At 49.6% G+C, this 21,684-nt stretch overlaps 1 protein-coding gene across 2 annotated transcripts in view; it reads right to left on the minus strand.

Annotated features, from left to right (window-relative positions):
- The window catches only part of LOC148525139 (integrin alpha-M-like), a 225,266-nt gene that overhangs the window by 86,581 nt on the left and 117,001 nt on the right, over positions 1–21,684 (minus strand). For both annotated transcript variants that reach the window (XM_088471181.1, XM_088471182.1), the window contains exons 6-9: positions 18,330–18,460; positions 5,947–6,092; positions 2,002–2,155; positions 1,745–1,889 (exon numbers count right to left, since the gene is read on the minus strand). In XM_088471181.1, coding sequence (XP_088327307.1) covers positions 1,745–1,889; positions 2,002–2,155; positions 5,947–6,092; positions 18,330–18,460 — 576 coding nt within the window. The remainder of the gene's footprint in view (positions 1–1,744; positions 1,890–2,001; positions 2,156–5,946; positions 6,093–18,329; positions 18,461–21,684) is intronic.

Below are 21,684 nucleotides of genomic sequence, written 5' to 3' on the forward strand. Positions count from 1 at the left end.
GAGCGAGTTTATACTAATAACAGCCGGTACACTGTGAGCGACTTTATACTAATAACAGCCAGTACACTGTGAGCGACTTTATACTAATAACAGCCGGTACACTGTGAGCCACTTTATACTAATAACAGCCGGTACACTGTGAGCCACTTTATACTAATAACAGCCGGTACACTGTGAGCCACTTTATACTAATAACAGCCGGTACACTGTGAGCCACTTTATACTAATAACAGCCAGTACACTGTGAGCGACTTTATACTAATAACAGCCGGTACACTGTGAGCCACTTTATACTAATAACAGCCAGTACACTGTGAGCCACTTTATACTAATAACAGCCAGTACACTGTGAGCCACTTTATACTAATAACAGCCGGTACACTGTGAGCGACTTTATTCTAATAACAGCCGGTACACTGTGAGCGACTTTATACTAATAACAGCCAGTACACTGTGAGCCACTTTATACTAATAACAGCCGGTACACTGTGAGCCACTTTATACTAATAACAGCCGGTACACTGTGAGCCACTTTATACTAATAACGGTCGGTACACTGTGAGCCACTTTATACTAATAACAGCCGGTACACTGTGAGCCACTTTATACTAATAACGGTCGGTACACTGTGAGCCACTTTATACTAATAACAGCCAGTACAATGTGAGCGACTTTATACTAATAACAGCCAGTACACTGTGAGCGACTTTATACTAATAACAGCCAGTACACTGTGAGCCACTTTATACTAATAACAGCCAGTACACTGTGAGCGAGTTTATACTAATAACAGCCGGTACACTGTGAGCGAGTTTATACTAATAACAGCCGGTACACTGTGAGCGACTTTATACTAATAACAGCCAGTACACTGTGAGCGACTTTATACTAATAACAGCCGGTACACTGTGAGCCACTTTATACTAATAACAGCCGGTACACTGTGAGCCACTTTATACTAATAACAGCCGGTACACTGTGAGCCACTTTATACTAATAACAGCCGGTACACTGTGAGCCACTTTATACTAATAACAGCCAGTACACTGTGAGCGACTTTATACTAATAACAGCCGGTACACTGTGAGCCACTTTATACTAATAACAGCCAGTACACTGTGAGCCACTTTATACTAATAACAGCCAGTACACTGTGAGCCACTTTATACTAATAACAGCCGGTACACTGTGAGCGACTTTATTCTAATAACAGCCGGTACACTGTGAGCGACTTTATACTAATAACAGCCAGTACACTGTGAGCCACTTTATACTAATAACAGCCGGTACACTGTGAGCCACTTTATACTAATAACAGCCGGTACACTGTGAGCCACTTTATACTAATAACGGTCGGTACACTGTGAGCCACTTTATACTAATAACAGCCGGTACACTGTGAGCCACTTTATACTAATAACGGTCGGTACACTGTGAGCCACTTTATACTAATAACAGCCAGTACAATGTGAGCGACTTTATACTAATAACAGCCAGTACACTGTGAGCGACTTTATACTAATAACAGCCAGTACACTGTGAGCGACTTTAGTTGCAGCTACGATGTGACACAGAAGGTAAATTAAAATATAGGTAAGAAAGTCCAAGAATCGCTACCAGGGGGGGGGAGCATCTAAGCCACATCATGTGTTTCACATCATATGGCACAAAACGGATGGGTGAGCGAGGGCACATCTGTATGTGGAGAATGAAAGTAAGTAATAGGGGTGTACAGTCATTTTACCTTCAATAGCAAAGATCTTGTCCTGCAGGGTGTTCTGGATATTACTGAGAGCTGAGAAGTTGGTGACTCGTAGGATTCGGTCATCAGATGACGCAATAGTCTGTAACTCTTGGCGAGCCTCCGGAATCGTGAAGGCATTTCCCACCTGTTATCCAATCAAAGAACGAGGATTAACCCCTGCACCCTATGACACGTGTCCTACAGACACTGGTATCTGTGATGTCACTTATTACGTGGCTTCGTGTCTTCCTATTTACCCCAATGGCAAAGCGCACGACCCCTCGTCTATCTGCTTCAGCAACTGATTCTGTAAGTGTCCTGTTGTCCCCGTATGTCTGTCCATCAGTTATGACAATAAGAAGTTTCTGGGCTCTGTTGCGTGATCCAGATTCGGGCACAAAGAGCTTCTGTCTGGGGAGGAAATGTAATAAAATATTTTATTTTTAATGTATAACTTCATGAAGAATCGGACGGTTTATATAATAGGGCAGCTCCAAGTGTGTCTGAGAACGGAAGTAATGTATTATCCCTCACTATAGGCACACAATGCCCTCATTCAGCGGTGCACGCTAGCGGTGATCGGGAATCTGCGCAGGTACAGTGGGTCTGCGATCCCGCACACAGACTGGTTGCAGACAGTCGTTAATTGACAATCTGCTGCCGTTTGTGGGTGGCGATGGCCTCCGTATCCCGAAACAGAGGCATGTCACCGCCGTTGAGGGGAGGGAAGAGGCCAGGATCTCCGACGGCTGACATCTTCCTCTCATCTGCGGCGATCAGTTGCGTGACCCCATGGGTCACCTTAGCCGGCCGATGTTCTGCAGATTATCCGATGCTGCATTGGACGACGCAGCTCGGATAAGTAATGCAGCGGGAGGCGTGATACCTCATCACCAGACGGAGTTGCTAAATTGCTTGCGAGCAGCTTTGTAATTCCATCCGAACCTGAATAAGGGCCAATGGCGGCAGCTTCAGAAAAGACCCAAAAGATGAGGAGTGGGAACATCCAAGCCTGGGTACAGGAGAAAGAGAAGTAGAACACTATAGCGCACCATCTCCCCCTTCTGTTGTCACTGCTGTCTGTCTCCCCCTACCCTTTAGAATGAAAGCTCTCACGAGCAGGGCCCTCTATCCTCCTATGCTTCTCCTTCCCTTACTATTATGTACGGCACAATGTCTGTCAGGGAGATGTACAAAGCCTGGGCGCGGGTGCAGGAAGGGTGGAAATGTGGTCAGACCCGGGAAATGCAGGTGTGACAGCATTTAGCATAAGCACTGAGCCTTGGAATGTGATGCACTCCAGGGGGCTTGGTTGCTTTGGGTAATGCCATCTCCCTGATGGCGTTACCCTATAAAAGCCTATGAGCTTCTATTGGGAGAGTGCTGATAGAGGGATCCAATTGGATTGTTCCCAGCACCCCCCGTGGCTTGCGCAGAAGGATGCCGGAGGGGCTTCTGGGTCATGGACTCAGACGTCCCCCCATCACAAAGGGCTGCTCTTACAGAGAGAAAACCATCGGGAAGCCTCGTGCCCTCTGAGTGAGATACAGTAAAGTGGAGATGTTACAACATACAATGTAGTGAAATCTCCGCACTTCCTGGCCTTAGTATAATATGATAAAATCTAATTAATACTATACCTGCTGCAAGTAATTGGGGTCTAGTTAGGACCCTGAATATAATCTCACAGGAATAAAATCTAAGAACGGTAATTACAGCGCTTGGTATTATATAATTTTTTTGTTTAATCATTTTTTTCAGTAAATCACAGTCTGCTCTCTATTAATAAACAGGGGGCTTGTATAATTATACCAATGGCTTTAATTAAAAACATAAACGCATATGAAAAACAAATTCACAGATATAGCAGCAATGTTCATATGTGACAGTAATGTCCTTATAAAGGAATACACATGGGTTGGGTATGGTAGCCCGGCTGTCACAATGCCACTGTTCAGAATACCGACACCCAGAGGACGCTAAACCTAAACAGCCTAAATCTAACACTCCCTCCCCGGAGCCTAACCCTAACACTCCCTCCCCGGAGCCTAAACCTAACACTCCCTCCCCGGAGCCTAACCCTAACACTCCCTCCCCGGAGCCTAACCCTAACACTCCCTCGCCGGAGCCTAAACCTAACACTCCCTCGCCGGAGCCTAACCCTAACACTCCCTCGCCGGAGCCTAAACCTAACACTCCCTCCCCGGAGCCTAAACCTAACACTCCCTCCCCGGAGCCTAACCCTAACAACTCCCTCCCCGGAGCCTAAACCTAACACTCCCTCCCCGGAGCCTAACCCTAACACTCCCTCCCCGGAGCCTAACCCTAACCCTCCCCAGTGCCTAACATAACCCCACTAGCTAACGCTACCCTCCCCCTAACACCCAGATACTTACCTTCAGGATGCCGACGGTCAGGATACTGGTGCCGTGATTCCGACCTGTCTGTATTTCAGCGCCGGTATTAAGACAGTCAGCATCCCACGCGCCAGACTACATCCCATACACATACAGTATACAGAGTTATATAAAAACAGCAGAAAGCGCTTTGATATCTGTTGCTATTTCCACTAGTTGGAATCCAGGTCTCACAATAGAATTCCGTGTTATTATCAGCAAGTTTGTAATTTTGTTATTAATTGTCCGGTTATAACCTACAATATTAATCTAATAGATTATAGGAGATTGCCAGGACAGTACATTGCAATACTGGGACGCCACTATCTAAATAAGTGCTTGCTAACAGCTGCTAATGAAACACCCAGCAGGCCTGCCTATGCTCTGTGAGGATCCTGGAATGGGAACATATGTGTTACATGCTCACTAACCAGACAATTAATAACAAAACTGCAGACTTGCAGATTACTAAAGCTCATCCGGTGGTTCTCACCATTGACTTTAATGGTGGGAGCCGTTCATTGGCTGAGAGAGGCGGGGGTTGACCTCTCTCAGCCAATGAGCACTCAGACACAGCACTACAAAGGGAAAAGCCATGTCTGAGCCTGTCATTCGGGAGGTACCATCCTTCAAGGATGGTACCTAGGGCCCCATTTACAAATGAAATATAACCCCTTTAGTGCTCGCTAAAGGGGTTATACCATCTTGCTGTATTTAGTAAACAGCGGTAATCTTAGATTACCGCTGTTTGTACAGCATCGCTCTCGCCATCTAAAAGATGGCGTGAGCGATGCGGGCCCCATTGCCGGCAATGGAGACCTGGCGGTGCCTTTCCGGCTTCAACGAAGCCTTCCAGGCACTGCCGGGTCTCCCTGTCATGCACATGCGCAGACAGACCGTCGCGCATGCGCATGACCCTGGAGCCCCGTCGCTGGCAGCGTTAGGCTGCCAGCAGCCCAGCAGAGGACCTCGTCGAGGACGAGGATTCCGCTGGACTTCGCGGGACCTCGCCGGAAGGATCAGTATTACTAAATACCAGTGGAATTTTCCTTTGTATTGATAATATCACAGTGATACTAAACGCAAATTCCCCGTCTCACTGACGCGTCTCACTGACGCGTCTCACTGACGTATATCACTGATGCGTCTCACTGATCTCACTGATGTGTGCCTCACTGATGCGTCTCACTGATGCGTCTCACTGATGTGTGTCTCACTGACATGTATCACTGACGTGTCTCACTGACGTGTCTCACTGATGTGTGTCTCACTGATGTATTATCTCACTGATGTATTATCTCACTGATGTATTATCTCACTGACGTATCTCACTGATGTGTGTCTCACTGACGTGTCTCACTGACGTGTCTCACTGACGTGTCTCACTGACGTGTCTCACTGACGTGTCTCACTGACGTGTCTCACTGACGTATCTTACTGATGTGTCTCACTGATATGTGTCTCACTGATATGTGTCTCACTGATATGTGTCTCACTGATATGTGCAGGCTGCCAGCTCGGGAGAGTTAGGCAGAGAGACCACACTACAATCTCAGGTAAGTAATCTCATCTTCACTTGCAACTCGGGGGAGAAATCTCAATCTTCTTCACCATCGGCCATCTCACTCTCAGCTAAACTCATCAGATTCCCATCACGTACATGCTGTAACATTGCTATGTATTATAATTATATAATAACACTTTCTGCTCTTCCGTCTATGGTCATATGACCATTTCTACTACAGCAGCCAGGGGCCGGAATCCCGTTCCCCAGCGCAGCCTCTGGGGAAGTCGGTACATACTTACATCACAAGTTGGATTGCAGTCGCAGTTCTGGTTAATTGTTGCATCTGTATAATATTACTTGTCAGGCGTCTGGGGTCTCTCTCAGCAGAAAAACGATTAAAATCGAAATGTATCCTGAATCTGCTGGAGTACTGCATGAGCGCAAACTGGGGAGAGAGACGCCATTAAAGAGACATTAGCAATAGATTCCCAACACTCTATCATGTGTGTAACACTACATTGCTGGACTGTGCTTACACTGTACGGATATGAGAAGGCAGCAGTGGGCGTCCCTATGCTGGGCTGTGCTTACACTGTATGGATATGAGGAGGCAGCAGTGGGCATCCCTATGCTGGGCTGTGCTTACACTGTACGGATATGAGGAGGCAGCAGTGGGTGTCCCTATGATGGGCTGTGCTTACACTGTACGGATATGAGGAGGCAGAAGTGGGTGTCCCTATGCTGGGCTGTGCTTACACTGTACGGATATGAGGAGGCAGAAGTGGGTGTCCCTATGCTGGGCTGTGCTTACACTGTACAGATATGAGGAGGCAACAGTGGGCGTCCCTATGCTGGGCTGTGCTTACACTGTACGGATATGAGGAGGCAGCAGTGGGTGTCCCTATGATGGGCTGTGCTTACACTGTACAGATATGAGAAGGCAGCAGTGGCATCCCTATGCTGGGCTGTGATTACACTGTACAGATATGAGGAGGCAGCAGTGGGCGTCCCTATGCTGGGCTGTGCTTACACTGTATGGATATGAGGAGGCAGCAGTGGGGTGTCCCTATGCTGGGCTATGCTTACACTGTGCGGATATGAGGAGGCAGCAGTGGGTGTCCCTATGCTGGGCTGTGATTACACTGTACGGATATGAGGAGGCAGCAGGGAGCGTCCCTATGCTGGGCTGTGCTTACACTGTATGGATATGAGGAGGCAGCAGTGGGCATCCCTATGCTGGGTTGTGATTACACTGTACAGATATGAAGAGGCAGCAGTGGGTGTCCCTATGCTGGGCTGTTATTACACTGTACGGATATGAGAAGGCAGCAGTGGCGTCCCTATGCTGGGCTGTGCTTACACTGGATGGATATGAGAAGGAAGCAGTGGGTGTCCCTATGCTGGGCTGTGCTTACACTGTATGGATATGAGGAGGCAGCAGTGGGGTGTCCCTATGCTGGGCTGTGATTACACTGTACAGATATGAGGAGGCAGCAGTGGGTGTCCCTACGCTGGGCTGTGATTACACTGTATGTATATGAGAAGGCAGCAGTGGGTGTCCCTATGCTGGGCTGTGCTTACACTGTGCGGATATGAGGAGGCAGCAGTGGGTGTCCCTATGCTGGGCTGTGATTACACTGTACGGATATGAGGAGGCAGCAGGGGGCGTCACTATGCTGGGCTGTGCTTACACTGTATGGATATGAGGAGGCAGCAGTGGGTGTCCCTAAGCTGGGCTGTGCTTACACTGGATGGATATGAGGAGGCAGCAGTGGGTGTCCCTATGCTGGGCTGTGCTTACACTGTACAGATATGAGGAGGCAGCAGTGGGCGTCCCTATGCTGGGCTGTGATTACACTGTACAGATATGAGAAGGCAGCAGTGGTGTCCCTATGCTGGGCTGTGCTTACACTGGATGGATATGAGAAGGAAGCAGTGGGTGTCCCTATGCTGGGCTGTGCTTACACTGTATGGATATGAAGAGGCAGCAGTGGGTGTCCCTATGCTGGGCTGTTATTACACTGTACGGATATGAGAAGGCAGCAGTGGTGTCCCTATGCTGGGCTGTGCTTACACTGGATGGATATGAGAAGGAAGCAGTGGGTGTCCCTATGCTGGGCTGTGCTTACACTGTATGGATATGAGGAGGCAGCAGTGGGCGTCCCTATGCTGGGCTGTGCTTACACTGTGCGGATATGAGGAGGCAGCAGTGGGTGTCCCTATGCTGGGCTGTTATTACACTGTACGGATATGAGAAGGCAGCAGTGGCGTCCCTATGCTGGGCTGTGCTTACGCTGTATGGATATGAGAAGGCAGCAGTGGGTGTCCCTATGCTGGGCTGTGCTTACACTGTACGGATATGAGGAGGCAGCAGTGGGCGTCCCTATGCTGGGCTGTGCTTACACTGTACGGATATGAGAAGGAAGCAGTGGGTGTCCCTATGCTGGGCTGTGCTTACACTGTATGGATATGAGGAGGCAGCAGTGGGGTGTCCCTATGCTGGGCTATTCTTACACTGTGCGGATATGAGGAGGCAGCAGTGGGTGTCCCTATGCTGGGCTGTGATTACACTGTACGGATATGAGGAGGCAGCAGGGGGCGTCACTATGCTGGGCTGTGCTTACACTGTATGGATATGAGGAGGCAGCAGTGGGTGTCCCTATGCTGGGCTGTGCTTACACTGGATGGATATGAGGAGGCAGCAGTGGGTGTCCCTATGCTGGGCTGTGCTTACACTGTACAGATATGAGGAGGCAGCAGTGGGCGTCCCTATGCTGGGCTGTGATTACACTGTACGGATATGAGAAGGCAGCAGTGGGTGTCCCTATGCTGGGCTGTTATTACACTGTACGGATATGAGAAGGCAGCAGTGGCGTCCCTATGCTGGGCTGTGCTTACACTGGATGGATATGAGAAGGAAGCAGTGGGTGTCCCTATGCTGGGCTGTGCTTACACTGTATGGATATGAGGAGGCAGCAGTGGGCGTCCCTATGCTGGGCTGTGCTTACACTGTGCGGATATGAGGAGGCAGCAGTGGGTGTCCCTATGCTGGGCTGTTATTACACTGTACGGATATGAGAAGGCAGCAGTGGCGTCCCTATGCTGGGCTGAGCTTACGCTGTATGGATATGAGAAGGCAGCAGTGGGTGTCCCTATGCTGGGCTGTGCTTACACTGTACGGATATGAGGAGGCAGCAGTGGGTGTCCCTAGGCTGGGCTGTGCTTACACTGTACGGATATGAAGAGGCAGCAGTGGTGTCCCTATGATGGGCTGTGATTACGCTGTATGGATATGAGAAGGCAGCAGTGGGTGTCCCTATGCTGGGCTGTGCTTACACTGTACGGATATGAGGAGGCAGCAGTGGGTGTCCCTATGCTGGGCTGTGCTTACACTGTACGGATATGAGGAGGCAGCAGTGGTGTCCCTATGATGGGCTGTGATTACACTGTACGGATATGAGGAGGCAGCAGTGGGCGTCCCTATGCTGGGCTGTACTTACACTGTGCGGATATGAGAAGGAAGCAGTGGGTGTCCCTATGCTGGGCTATGCTTACACTGTGCGGATATGAGGAGGCAGCAGTGGGTGTCCCTATGCTGGGCTGTGCTTACACTGTATGGATATGAGGAGGCAGCAGTGGGCGTCCCTATGCTGGGCTGTGCTTACACTGGATGGATATGAGGAGGCAGCAGTGGGTGTCCCTATGCTGGGCTGTGCTTACACTGTATGGATATGAGGAGGCAGCAGTGGGCGTCCCTATGCTGGGCTGTGCTTACACTGTACGGATATGAGGAGGCAGCAGTGGGTGTCCCTATGCTGGGCTGTGCTTACACTGTACGGATATGAGGAGGCAGCAGTGGGTGTCCCTATGCTGGGCTGTGCTTACACTGTACGGATATGAGGAGGCAGCAGTGGGCGTCCCTATGCTGGGCTGTGATTACACTGTACAGATATGAGGAGGCAGCAGTGGGTGTCCCTATGCTGGGCTGTGATAACACTGTACGGATATGAGGAGGCAGCAGTGGGCGTCCCTATGCTGGGCTGTGATTACACTGTACGGATATGAGGAGGCAGCAGTGGGCGTCCCTATGCTGGGCTGTGCTTACACTGTATACAGATATGAGAAGGCAGCAGTGGGTGTCCCTATGCTGGGCTGTGCTTACCCTGTACGGATATGAGGAGGCAGCAGTGGGCGTCCTTATGCTGGGCTGTACTTACACTGTACAGATATGAGGAGGCAGCAGTGGGTGTCCCTATACTGGGCTGTGCTTATACTGTATGGATATGAGGAGGCAGCAGTGGTGTCCCTATGCTGGGCTGTACTTACACTGTACGGATATGAGGAGGCAGCAGTGGTGTCCCTATGATGGGCTGTGATCACACTGTACAGATATGAGGAGGCAGCAGTGGGTGTCCCTATGCTGGGCTGTGATTACACTGTACGGATATGAGGAGGCAGCAGTGGGTGTCCCTATGCTGGGCTGTGATAACACTGTACGGATATGAGGAGGCAGCAGTGGGTGTCCCTATGCTGGGCTGTGCTTACACTGTATGGATATGAGGAGGCAGCAGTGGTGTCCCTATGCTGGGCTGTGCTTACACTGTATGGATATGAGGAGGCAGCAGTGGGTGTCCCTATGCTGGGCTGTGATTACACTGTACAGATATGAGGAGGCAGCAGTGGGCGTCCCTATGCTGGACTGTGATTACACTGTACGGATATGAGGAGGCAGCAGTGGGCGTCCCTATGCTGGGCTGTGATTACACTGTACAGATATGAGGAGGCAGCAGTGGGCGTCCCTATGCTGGACTGTGATTACACTGTACGGATATGAGGAGGCAGCAGTGGGTGTCCCTATGCTGGGCTGTGATTACACTGTACGGATATGAGGAGGCAGCAGTGGGCGTCCCTATGCTGGGCTGTGCTTACACTGTACGGATATGAGGAGGCAGCAGTGGGTGTCCCTATGCTGGGCTGTGCTTACACTGTACAGATATGAGGAGGCAGCAGTGGGTGTCCCTATGCTGGGCTGTGCTTACCCTGTACGGATATGAGGAGGCAGCAGTGGGCGTCCTTATGCTGGGCTGTACTTACACTGTACAGATATGAGGAGGCAGCAGTGGGTGTCCCTATACTGGGCTGTGCTTACACTGTACGGATATGAGGAGGCAGCAGTGGGCGTCCCTATGCTGGGCTGTGATTACACTGTACAGATATGAGGAGGCAGCAGTGGGTGTCCCTATGCTGGGCTGTGATAACACTGTACGGATATGAGGAGGCAGCAGTGGGCGTCCCTATGCTGGGCTGTGATTACACTGTACGGATATGAGGAGGCAGCAGTGGGCGTCCCTATGCTGGGCTGTGCTTACACTGTATACAGATATGAGAAGGCAGCAGTGGGTGTCCCTATGCTGGGCTGTGCTTACCCTGTACGGATATGAGGAGGCAGCAGTGGGCGTCCTTATGCTGGGCTGTACTTACACTGTACAGATATGAGGAGGCAGCAGTGGGTGTCCCTATACTGGGCTGTGCTTATACTGTATGGATATGAGGAGGCAGCAGTGGTGTCCCTATGCTGGGCTGTACTTACACTGTACGGATATGAGGAGGCAGCAGTGGTGTCCCTATGATGGGCTGTGATCACACTGTACAGATATGAGGAGGCAGCAGTGGGTGTCCCTATGCTGGGCTGTGATTACACTGTACGGATATGAGGAGGCAGCAGTGGGTGTCCCTATGCTGGGCTGTGATAACACTGTACGGATATGAGGAGGCAGCAGTGGGTGTCCCTATGCTGGGCTGTGCTTACACTGTATGGATATGAGGAGGCAGCAGTGGTGTCCCTATGCTGGGCTGTGCTTACACTGTATGGATATGAGGAGGCAGCAGTGGGTGTCCCTATGCTGGGCTGTGATTACACTGTACAGATATGAGGAGGCAGCAGTGGGCGTCCCTATGCTGGACTGTGATTACACTGTACGGATATGAGGAGGCAGCAGTGGGCGTCCCTATGCTGGGCTGTGATTACACTGTACAGATATGAGGAGGCAGCAGTGGGCGTCCCTATGCTGGACTGTGATTACACTGTACGGATATGAGGAGGCAGCAGTGGGTGTCCCTATGCTGGGCTGTGATTACACTGTACGGATATGAGGAGGCAGCAGTGGGCGTCCCTATGCTGGGCTGTGCTTACACTGTACGGATATGAGGAGGCAGCAGTGGGTGTCCCTATGCTGGGCTGTGCTTACACTGTACAGATATGAGGAGGCAGCAGTGGGTGTCCCTATGCTGGGCTGTGCATACACTGTACGGATATGAGAAGGCAGCAGTGCGCTTCCCTATGCTGGGCTGTGATTACACTGTACAGATATGAGAAGGCAGCAGTGGGCGTCCCTATGCTGGGCTGTGCTTACACTGTATGTATATGAGGAGGCAGCAGTGGGCTTTTAGTATTTAATGTTTATAATACTTAAAAATAGATGTTTGCTCTCTATTAATGAACAGGAGGCTTATTTTCGTTTCCCCAATAAAGGGTTATTTATTAAGACATAAATACCTACTACTTGGGGTATATTTACTAAAGTAAGAGTTTTTAGAAGTGATGTTGCCCATAGCAACAAATCAGATTATACTTTACATTTAACTAGCACCTTCTAAAAGATAATAGACAATCTGATTGGTTGCTATGGGCAACATCTCTTTCAAAAGCTCACTTCTAAAATCTCTCACTTTGTAAATTTATATCAGTCTTGGGAAAGTTCCAGCTCTCTACTTAAAAGCGTCGGCGTCATGACCCTGTTGATATCCTTGGCGATTGCCGCAGCTCCGTATACTGTGCAGGCTGTGATTACTCCAGTTCTGTTTGTCGAGCAGCTGTGAACAGACCGCAGCCGCCGCACACTGCCGCCATCATCATTCCTACCTCCAGGCGAGAGGAGCACCCAGTACACGGACGCCTGCATGGCCACGCAATTATAGGGGCAGACTGCTACCATGCAGCTGAGTGCTATGGGACACCGGTATATACAGAGGGCCTGATTCAGAGCCGGACGCTCTGACATAACGCTCGCTCTGAATCAGGGCCGTCCCTCCTACATAATATTGGAGCAGCCTCCTGGCCGCTCTCATAGCTGTGGGTGACCACCCACAGCTTACGCGAGCGGCCAAAAAGATGGTCGCAATGGTCAAGACCATCGCGACCATCGGGCTTGCGACGAGACCTTTCTGGTAGGGTCTCGTTGCCGCAAGCCCTGGAGTGCTTTTGGCTCTATCAGAGCTGAGAGCACACCCACTGACATCACTAGTGATGTCAGTGGGGCCGGCCCCAGATGATAGGTGTTCCCATGGGAACGCCACCGTCTGGGCAGCAACGCCCTCGGCACACCCACCAAAGGGGGCGTGCTGTCAATCAACATCGACAGCACGCCCCCTTTGGTGCGAGACCCATAGCGACGGCTTGGCCGTTGCTATTCGGGTGTCCCGCATGCGCACTAGGGCACCATCGACTCTCGCAAGCGGGTGCCCTAGTGCGAAAATCAGGCCCTGAGTGAGGTAATTTGGGGCATTAGATGTTACTCCAGAGAACTAGAAGTGTATTACTGGGGGCCAGTATTCACTAACAACTGCTGAGTAATGATCGGCTTGTTGCTTTACTTGGTGAGAACTTTAGACTGGCAACAAAATGTCTCCTGCATATTAATTAGATAACTAGTAACAATTGCTGACTTACTTACAGCAACCGAGTAACTTTATGTATGGCTTGGATTCATAGTACAGCCAAGGATAGTACATAGTATATTATCTTTTGAAGTTTATGCGTTCTATATAGAATATATGTGCACATTGTGAAAAACGTTGACTTACATGTGAATTTTTATGTAGATTTGTGATTTTAGTGTTTATGTCTTAATAAATAACCATTTATTGGTGAAACAAAAATAAGCCTCCTATTTATTAATAGAGAGCAAACATCTATTTTTAAGTATTATAAATACCAGGTGCAGTAATTACTATGTTCTACCTATCACGTTTGGCCCAATATCTAATATTACAGTAACAATTGGAAATTGCTATGTCAGTACTTACTAAAGGAAAACTTTACTTTCTTCCCTTACCATATATGACTGGTTATCAACATTAATACAAAAAGATCGCACTTAGGGCCTGATTCAGAGCCGCTCGCGAGCGCTGAGCGCTCGCAAGAGGGTCGATGTTGGCCCACTGCGCATGCACACGACGGACCAGGCTCCGTCGTGCGCATGCACGAGACCCCGATAGCGACGGGCAAGCCGTCGCTACGGGTCTTGCTATAAAGGGGGTGTGCTGTCGATGGTGAGGGACAGCACGCCCCCTTTAGTGGGCGTGCCAGGGGCGTGGCTGCCCAGATGGAGGTGTTCCCATGGGAATGCCTACCGTCTGGGGCCGGCCCCACTGACATCACTAGTGATGTCAGTGGGAGTGCTCTCGGCTCTGTTAGAGCCAAAATCACTCCAGGGCTTGCGGCAACGAGACCCTACCACAAGGGTCTCATCGCAAGCCCGATGGTCACAATAGTCTTGACCATCGCGTCCATCTTCCTGTCCACTCGCTATAGCTGTGGGTGGTCACCCTCAGCTGTACGAGCGGCCAGGAGGCCGCTCTATAATTAAGGACGGCCCTGATTCAGAGCGAGCGTTATGTCAGAGCGTCCGGCTCAGAGCGAGCGTTATGTCAGAGCGTCCGGCTCAGAGCGAGCGTTATGTCAGAGCGTCCGGCTCAGAGCGAGCGTTATGTCAGAGCGTCCGGCTCAGAGCGAGCGTTATGTCAGAGCGTCCGGCTCAGAGCGAGCGTTATGTCAGAGCGTCCGGCTCAGAGCGAGCGTTATGTCAGAGCGTCCGGCTCTGAATCAGGCCCTCAGTCACTACATTCACATTACTGTGGTCACAGCTAATAAAAACAGCTTATATCACCATATTTACTGAGAATTCCTTACTAAGGGGCTGATTCAGACCAGGGCGCAAGGCTGCGTTCGCACGCAGCCTGACGATGATTGCATTCTGCGCATGCATATGCATCACAGTGGGCGTTCGCAAACTGGCCACTGCGATTGGGAATCGACCACAGCGAGCACGCAGACCCTTCATACAGTGATTGACAGAACCTGACCGATTGAGGGTGGTGACGGGGGTGGCACAGAAACGCAGGCGTGCCTGCGTGTTTAGACGCCGTTTCAGGGGCGTGCATAATTAGGCCCCAGCGACAGCATACGCATCCTAACGTCTAGTTACACACACAAACAGTAGCAATGTCTGCGCTTGGGTCAGGTCACCACAACTTGTGCGTGTGGCTCCGATGGTTCTCGAGGTTACCTATATTTTCTCTGTCTTGCGAGAACGTGAAGGGAAGTAGGCGGCATTATGTAGTGTTGGGTATCTTCTTATTGTGCCGCGGTTAAATTGCGTATGCCGTCATTAGCATATTTTGGCCTCGACAGGCTGCGTATGAATGCAGCCTTGTGACCGGGTCTGAATCAGGCCCAAAGGCCACTTTCTACCATTGCAGATGACGTTGGTGCACTTTATGGGACAACGTGGCCATAGTGACTAGTTACAAGTCTAGTATTTAGGTGAGAGATCGATTATAAACACTGTCTTAGGTCTGAAACTTTCCCTTGGCGCAGCCAGCCTGGGGGTATTTAGGGAGGTTGGAGTTTGGGACAAATACTGCAGGTTGGGATAGATTTGAGGGATAATTCCAGGTCTCCTAGTAGCTTTCCTATAAGAATGTTCCTGTTATGTACAGTATATGGTGTACGGGCTGATGATTACACCTAACACTGACTGGCACCTTATTAACAACAAAGGTAGAGATCCTGGATATTACACAAGTGAGGACGGAGGTGTATAGAAATTCCAAGAACTGAATCCATCAGTTCCTCGTGTGACTTGTGCCAGGTCTACAAATAAAACACATACTGTACTATACACATCTGTTCTATCACTGAGGGGCCTATTCATCATCACCTAATGCCCCATTATACATACTGGTTTCCACATCTTTTATGTAATGGGACAATTCATAAGGGGCCCTAGTATTCAGCAAACTACAAAAACTGAATATGTGCTTGTAAGAACCAACGCCATCTTTCGCTGTGCGCATACACGACCTCAGGTGTTAGGGGATCATGGAGAGAGCTACTATCAGAGCAGCTGTCCTCACACCGGAGCAATTAATTGTACATACAGTAAGTACCCATTGCCGTATCTCGCGGTGAGCTGGATGGCCTCTGATCATGAATGGGCCCCTTAAAGTAGATACACCCGAGGTGGTCACCACAGTGTCTTTACATTGCTAGATGTGTACGGACTCAGATGCGGATGAGCCCCCCCTCATCAGTAACACTTATAGAAACACACACTGGAGCAACGTGAGAAATGCCGTCACACCCCAAAAATGTGGGTCTGTCCGCATTTCTCATATGCACTAATGGATGCGGCGGGTAACGCCTATAGAAGCCTATGAGCTTCTCTCCGCAGAGTGCTGTGAGGGGGATCCAATCAGATCCTTACCAGCAGCGGGAAGTCTCTCATTCACAAAGGAGAGCCGTCCTTAGCGATTCTCTTCATGCATACTGGCGTAATTAACGCTGGCATGGATGCGAAGGCTGGCGGGATGCATCATATCCTTAATGCCAATCATCTTACATCCTACCCAGTAACTTTATCTGATGCATAAATGACCTATAAGCCTGATTCGCAATTGTACGGAACGCCGATGTTATCGCAAATGGAGCAAACGTTTGGCTTTTGTGCATACATCAAGGTACATTAGCGTAGTCGCCAGCTGTGGTCTTTACTCACGGTGTGATTGGCAGTCAGGGTGCGTTTGCATACCTCACAATTTTTAAGTATTGTAAAGGAGGACAGTCCACACGCCCTATAATGACAGAGGGTATTTCCCCATCCATCTCCAAATAAGCAACAACATCCTACAAGTATAACACATGAAAGAGGATACTGTGTATATAATTAGATTTGTCTGGTTGGCTTAACTTGGTAACAATAATGTCCTGGGTAATACGTCACTGCCTGCAATGTACAGCACAGGTTACCTGGACAATACGTCACTGCCTGCAATGTACAGCACAGGTTACCTGGAGAATCGTCACTGCCTGCAATGTACAGCACAGGTTACCTGGACAATACGTCACTGCCTGCAATGTACAGCACAGGTTACCTGGACAATACGTCACTGCCTGCAATGTACAGCACAGGTTACCTGGGCAATACGTCACTGCCTGCAATGTACAGCACAGGTTACCTGGGCAATACGTCACTGCCTGCAATGTACAGCACAGGTTACCTGGGCAATACGTCACTGCCTGCAATGTACAGCACAGGTTACCTGGGCAATACGTCACTGCCTGCAATGTACAGCACAGGTTACCTGGGCAATACGTCACTGCCTGCAATGTACAGCACAGGTTACCTGGGCAATACGTCACTGCCTGCAATGTACAGCACAGGTTACCTGGACAATACGTCACTGCCTGCAATGTACAGCACAGGTTACCTGGACAATACGTCACTGCCTGCAATGTACAGCACAGGTTACCTGGGTAATACGTTACTGCCTGCAATGTACAGCACAGGTTACCTGGACAATACGTCACTGCCTGCAATGTACAGCACAGGTTACCTGGACAATAAGTCACTGCCTGCAATGTACAGCACAGGTTACCTGGACAATACGTCACTGCCTGCAATGTACAGCACAGGTTACCTGGACAATAAGTCACTGCCTGCACTGTACAGCACAGGTTACCTGGGTAATACGTCACTGCCTGCAATGTACAGCACAGGTTACCTGGGCAATACGTCACTGCCTGCAATGTACAGCACAGGTTACCTGGACAATACGTCACTGCCTGCAATGTACAGCACAGGTTGCCTGGACAATACGTCACTGCCTGCAATGTACAGCACAGGTTACCTGGACAATACGTCACTGCCTGCAATGTACAGCACAGGTTACCTGGGTAATACGTTACTGCCTGCAATGTACAGCACAGGTTACCTGGATAATACGTTACTGCCTGCAATGTACAGCACAGGTTACCTGGGCAATAAGTCACTGCCTGCAATGTACAGCACAGGTTACCTGGGCAATAAGTCACTGCCTGCAATGTACAGCACAGGTTACCTGGGCAATAAGTCACTGCCTGCAATGTACAGCACAGGTTACCTGGACAATAAGTCACTGCCTGCAATGTACAGCACAGGTTACCTGGACAATACGTCACTGCCTGCAATGTACAGCACAGGTTACCTGGACAATACGTCACTGCCTGCAATGTACAGCACAGGTTACCTGGACAATACGTCACTGCCTGCAATGTACAGCACAGGTTACCTGGACAATACGTCACTGCCTGCAATGTACAGCACAGGTTACCTGGACAATACATCACTGCCTGCAATGTACAGCACAGGTTACCTGGACATTACGTCACTGCCTGCAATGTACAGCACAGGTTACCTGGACAATACATCACTGCCTGCAATGTACAGCACAGGTTACCTAGGCATACGTCACTGCCTGCAATGTACAGCACAGGTTACCTGGACAATACATCACTGCCTGCAATGTACAGCACAGGTTACCTAGGCATACGTCACTGCCTGCAATGTACAGCACAGGTTACCTGGGCATCCGTCTGATTGAAAGACGACATCACTGTGGACACAAATGTTAACATTCTGGTGAAGTCATCTGACTCGACACTGCCCGATCCGTCAATGAGAAACACGATGTCCAGGCTTAAGACGCTGCACTCTGCGGAGAGATCAGAGAAGGCCTCAGATACAGATCATTAGTTATGTTATTACATATACATATAAATAAGTCACTGGGATATAAAGTTGAGCTCTTCAATTTCCACATTCTAATTTTATTTGTAATTACCTTAAAAGATTTCCAAAGTTAATACACTACATTGACAGGGCCGCAACTAGGAGGGGGCTGGAGGTGCACGTGCACCGGGTGAGCCGTTGTACCTGGTGCCAGTGACCTCCAGCCCGGCGCTGCAGAGAGGCTCCAAGCCGGACGTCCGCTGGTAATATTTATTACCAGCGGGCGCCCGGCTCCTTCTCTGCAGCGACGCGGTGTAGCCGGAGCCGGAGGCTGGAGTTCTCTCCCAAACTCCAGCTTCCGGCTCTCCCCGCGGGCACTATGGGGGAGACGTCATGACATCTCCCCCATAGTTCCAAGGAGCAGCCGGCGGACCGGACGCGACGCTGGATGCAGGAGCGGGGTTCAAGGTAAGTATTTTTTTTTTTTAAGAAGCTGCACTACAGGAGCATTATTATGGGGGCAGGGGCATTACCACAGGGGCATTACTATGGGGGCATAGGCAATAAGGGGCATTACTAATGGGGCATGAGCACTACAGGGGCATTACTATTGGGGCATGGGCACTACAGGGGCATTACCACAGGGGCATTACTGTGGGGGCATGAGCACTACAGGGGCATTACTGTAAGGGCACTACAGGGATATTACTATGGGGGCATGGGCAATACAGGGGCATTACTATGAGAGCATGGGCACTACAGGGGCATTACTATGAAAGCATGGGCACTACAGGGGCATTAATATGGGAGCATGGGCACTACAGGGGCATTACTGCATGGTGGGCACTACAGGGGCATTACTATGGGGGTATTAACATATGGGCATTACTATGGGGGCATTACAATATGGGCACTACTGCAGGGGGAATTACATGGGGGGCGCCAAATTACTGTCTTGCCCCTGGTGACAAAAATCCTAGTTTCGGCCCTGACATTGATATAACACGTAGTATATATATTAGAAAAGTAATATATACATTGTAATACAGGTTGTATAAATGAGGACAAAAGACAGGCAGGTACCCGGTAAAGCAGTGTCTTTAATAGCATCAGACACCGCACTTCAGCATACGTGAACTTAGGCCTAGACCAGTGATTTCCAACCTCGGTCCTCAAGGCAGACTAACAGTCCTGTTCTTAGTTATGTCCATGCTTCAGCAGAGATTATTAAATCAAAATAACTGAGGTACTAATTAAGGTCACCTGTGCTAAAGTTTGGCTATCCTTAAAACCTGAACTGTTAGTGTGCCTTGAGGACCGTGGTTGGGAACCCCTGGCCTAGACAGTAGACACACACACAGGCATATAACAGAAAATAAGCAACTGAACATAAAAGGTCCCAGCATTCCTCATGCTTAGCAGTGACTTGCAGCCACAATTGGCCATGGTCTCCCAGTATAGCCCTTGGTCCCTGAGACTACAGCACTCTGTCCTACTAACTGGCCGCTAGTCAGCATCAGTGCCCAGAGCATCAGGTTGCTGACTTCCTGCTATATATGGAAGCAGTCGTGGTGATAATTTGGTAACAATTAAACATCCAAGTCAATACATATAATTCAAGACCTAAAAGGTTTTTTATTAAGAAAGATAAATAAATCACACACAGAATGTCTACCATGTGTTACAATAAAAAAATAGAACAAAGCCTATTATCCTTAATATAAAACAATTATAGCAACCTGCAATAGTAACATAGCAATGCAAGTAATATGTTAGTTGTAAAACCCCTTCTGTTTAGAAGGGTAAATATGACAGGATATCCAGAAATAATGGACAAAAACGGACTCCAGCATGTGGTGAAGAAAAGTAGCTGGGAGGGGGGAGAACAATGGGGGAAAGTTTTAGCCACCCCAGAATCTCCCTGATAATTGCGCTCAACCTCAGTGAAGCAGGGAGTAATTTATTTGGTGGACACAGAGTTATTGAGCAATAGTAGGGGTGATAAGTACCTCGATAAGTCCTGTCTGCTCCGTCAGAAACTGCGGACTAAGTAATAAAGGATTCCTCCGTGTGAGATCTTATGCTCCAGCAAGAGTGATGAACAACTCCCAGGTATTTCTCAAGGTGTGCCTTCTGCTCCCGTTGTATTAGGGCATTACCATCAGGTAAGGAAGCAGTCTCCGTCCTCCGTCTGCGTCCTCTCTGCTTGCGCCGGCTCAAATGAATGTGCAGGCACGGGCGTATAGGGTAGTCACCTGATGTCTGTAAAGCGGCTGACTTGCGGAGGTTCAAATCTAGGAGGGAGCTAGTTGCCGTGAAGATGTAGCGGTATAAGCTGGATCCTGGCAGTCCCAAGGGGTACAATCAGTACAAGCAGTGCTGACTTCCTGCTGGCTCTGGGAGACCTGGAAAACCCGGAGTTCTATATCTCCACTGTGAGCTGTGCAGCCAAGAAAACCCAGAGTTCCAAACTACTATTGAAGCTGCAGAATGTGCCGATCTTGTTTTCCTCTCCTCACCTTGAAGGGAGCTGATCCCACCATACTGTGGGCAATTCAGGTGATAGACAACCCCTCTCACCACAATATTATATATATACACACTATATGGACAAAGTATTTGTCCGCCTGACCATTACACCAACAGGGACTGTAATGACTTTGTGTCCAATACATATACTGTAATATGGAGCTGGTCCCCCTCTTGCAGCTATAACAGCTTCTAATCTTCTTGGAAGTCCTTCCTCAAGATGTTGGAGGGTTTCTGTGGGACTTTGTGCCCAGTCATTCTGTAGAGCATTTATGAGGTCAGACACTGATGTTGGAGGAGAAGGTCTGGCTCACAATCTCCATTCCAGTTCATCCCAAAGGTGCTCGATGGGGTTGAGGACAGGGCTCTGGGCCTGATTCAGACCCGGTTGCAAGTGCTGAGCACTCACAACTGGGTTGATGGTGGCCCAGAGAGCATGCGAACGACACGGATCCTCCGTCGTGTGCATGCGCAAGACCTGGATAGCGACGGGCAATCCGTCGCTCCGGGTCTCGCACCAAAGGGTGCGTGCTGTCGATGTTGAGTGACAGTACGCCCCCTTTGGTGGGCGGGCGGGGGGTGGCTGCCCAGACGGAGGCGTTCCCTTGGGAACGCCTACCATTTGGGGGCGGCTCCACTGATATCACCAAGCAGAGCCGAAAGCTCTCTGGGGCTTGC

Source organism: Taudactylus pleione, unplaced genomic scaffold (genome assembly GCF_031769625.1).
Source record: "Taudactylus pleione unplaced genomic scaffold, aTauple2 ptg000112l, whole genome shotgun sequence".
NCBI classification, from domain to species: Eukaryota; Metazoa; Chordata; class Amphibia; order Anura; family Myobatrachidae; genus Taudactylus; species Taudactylus pleione.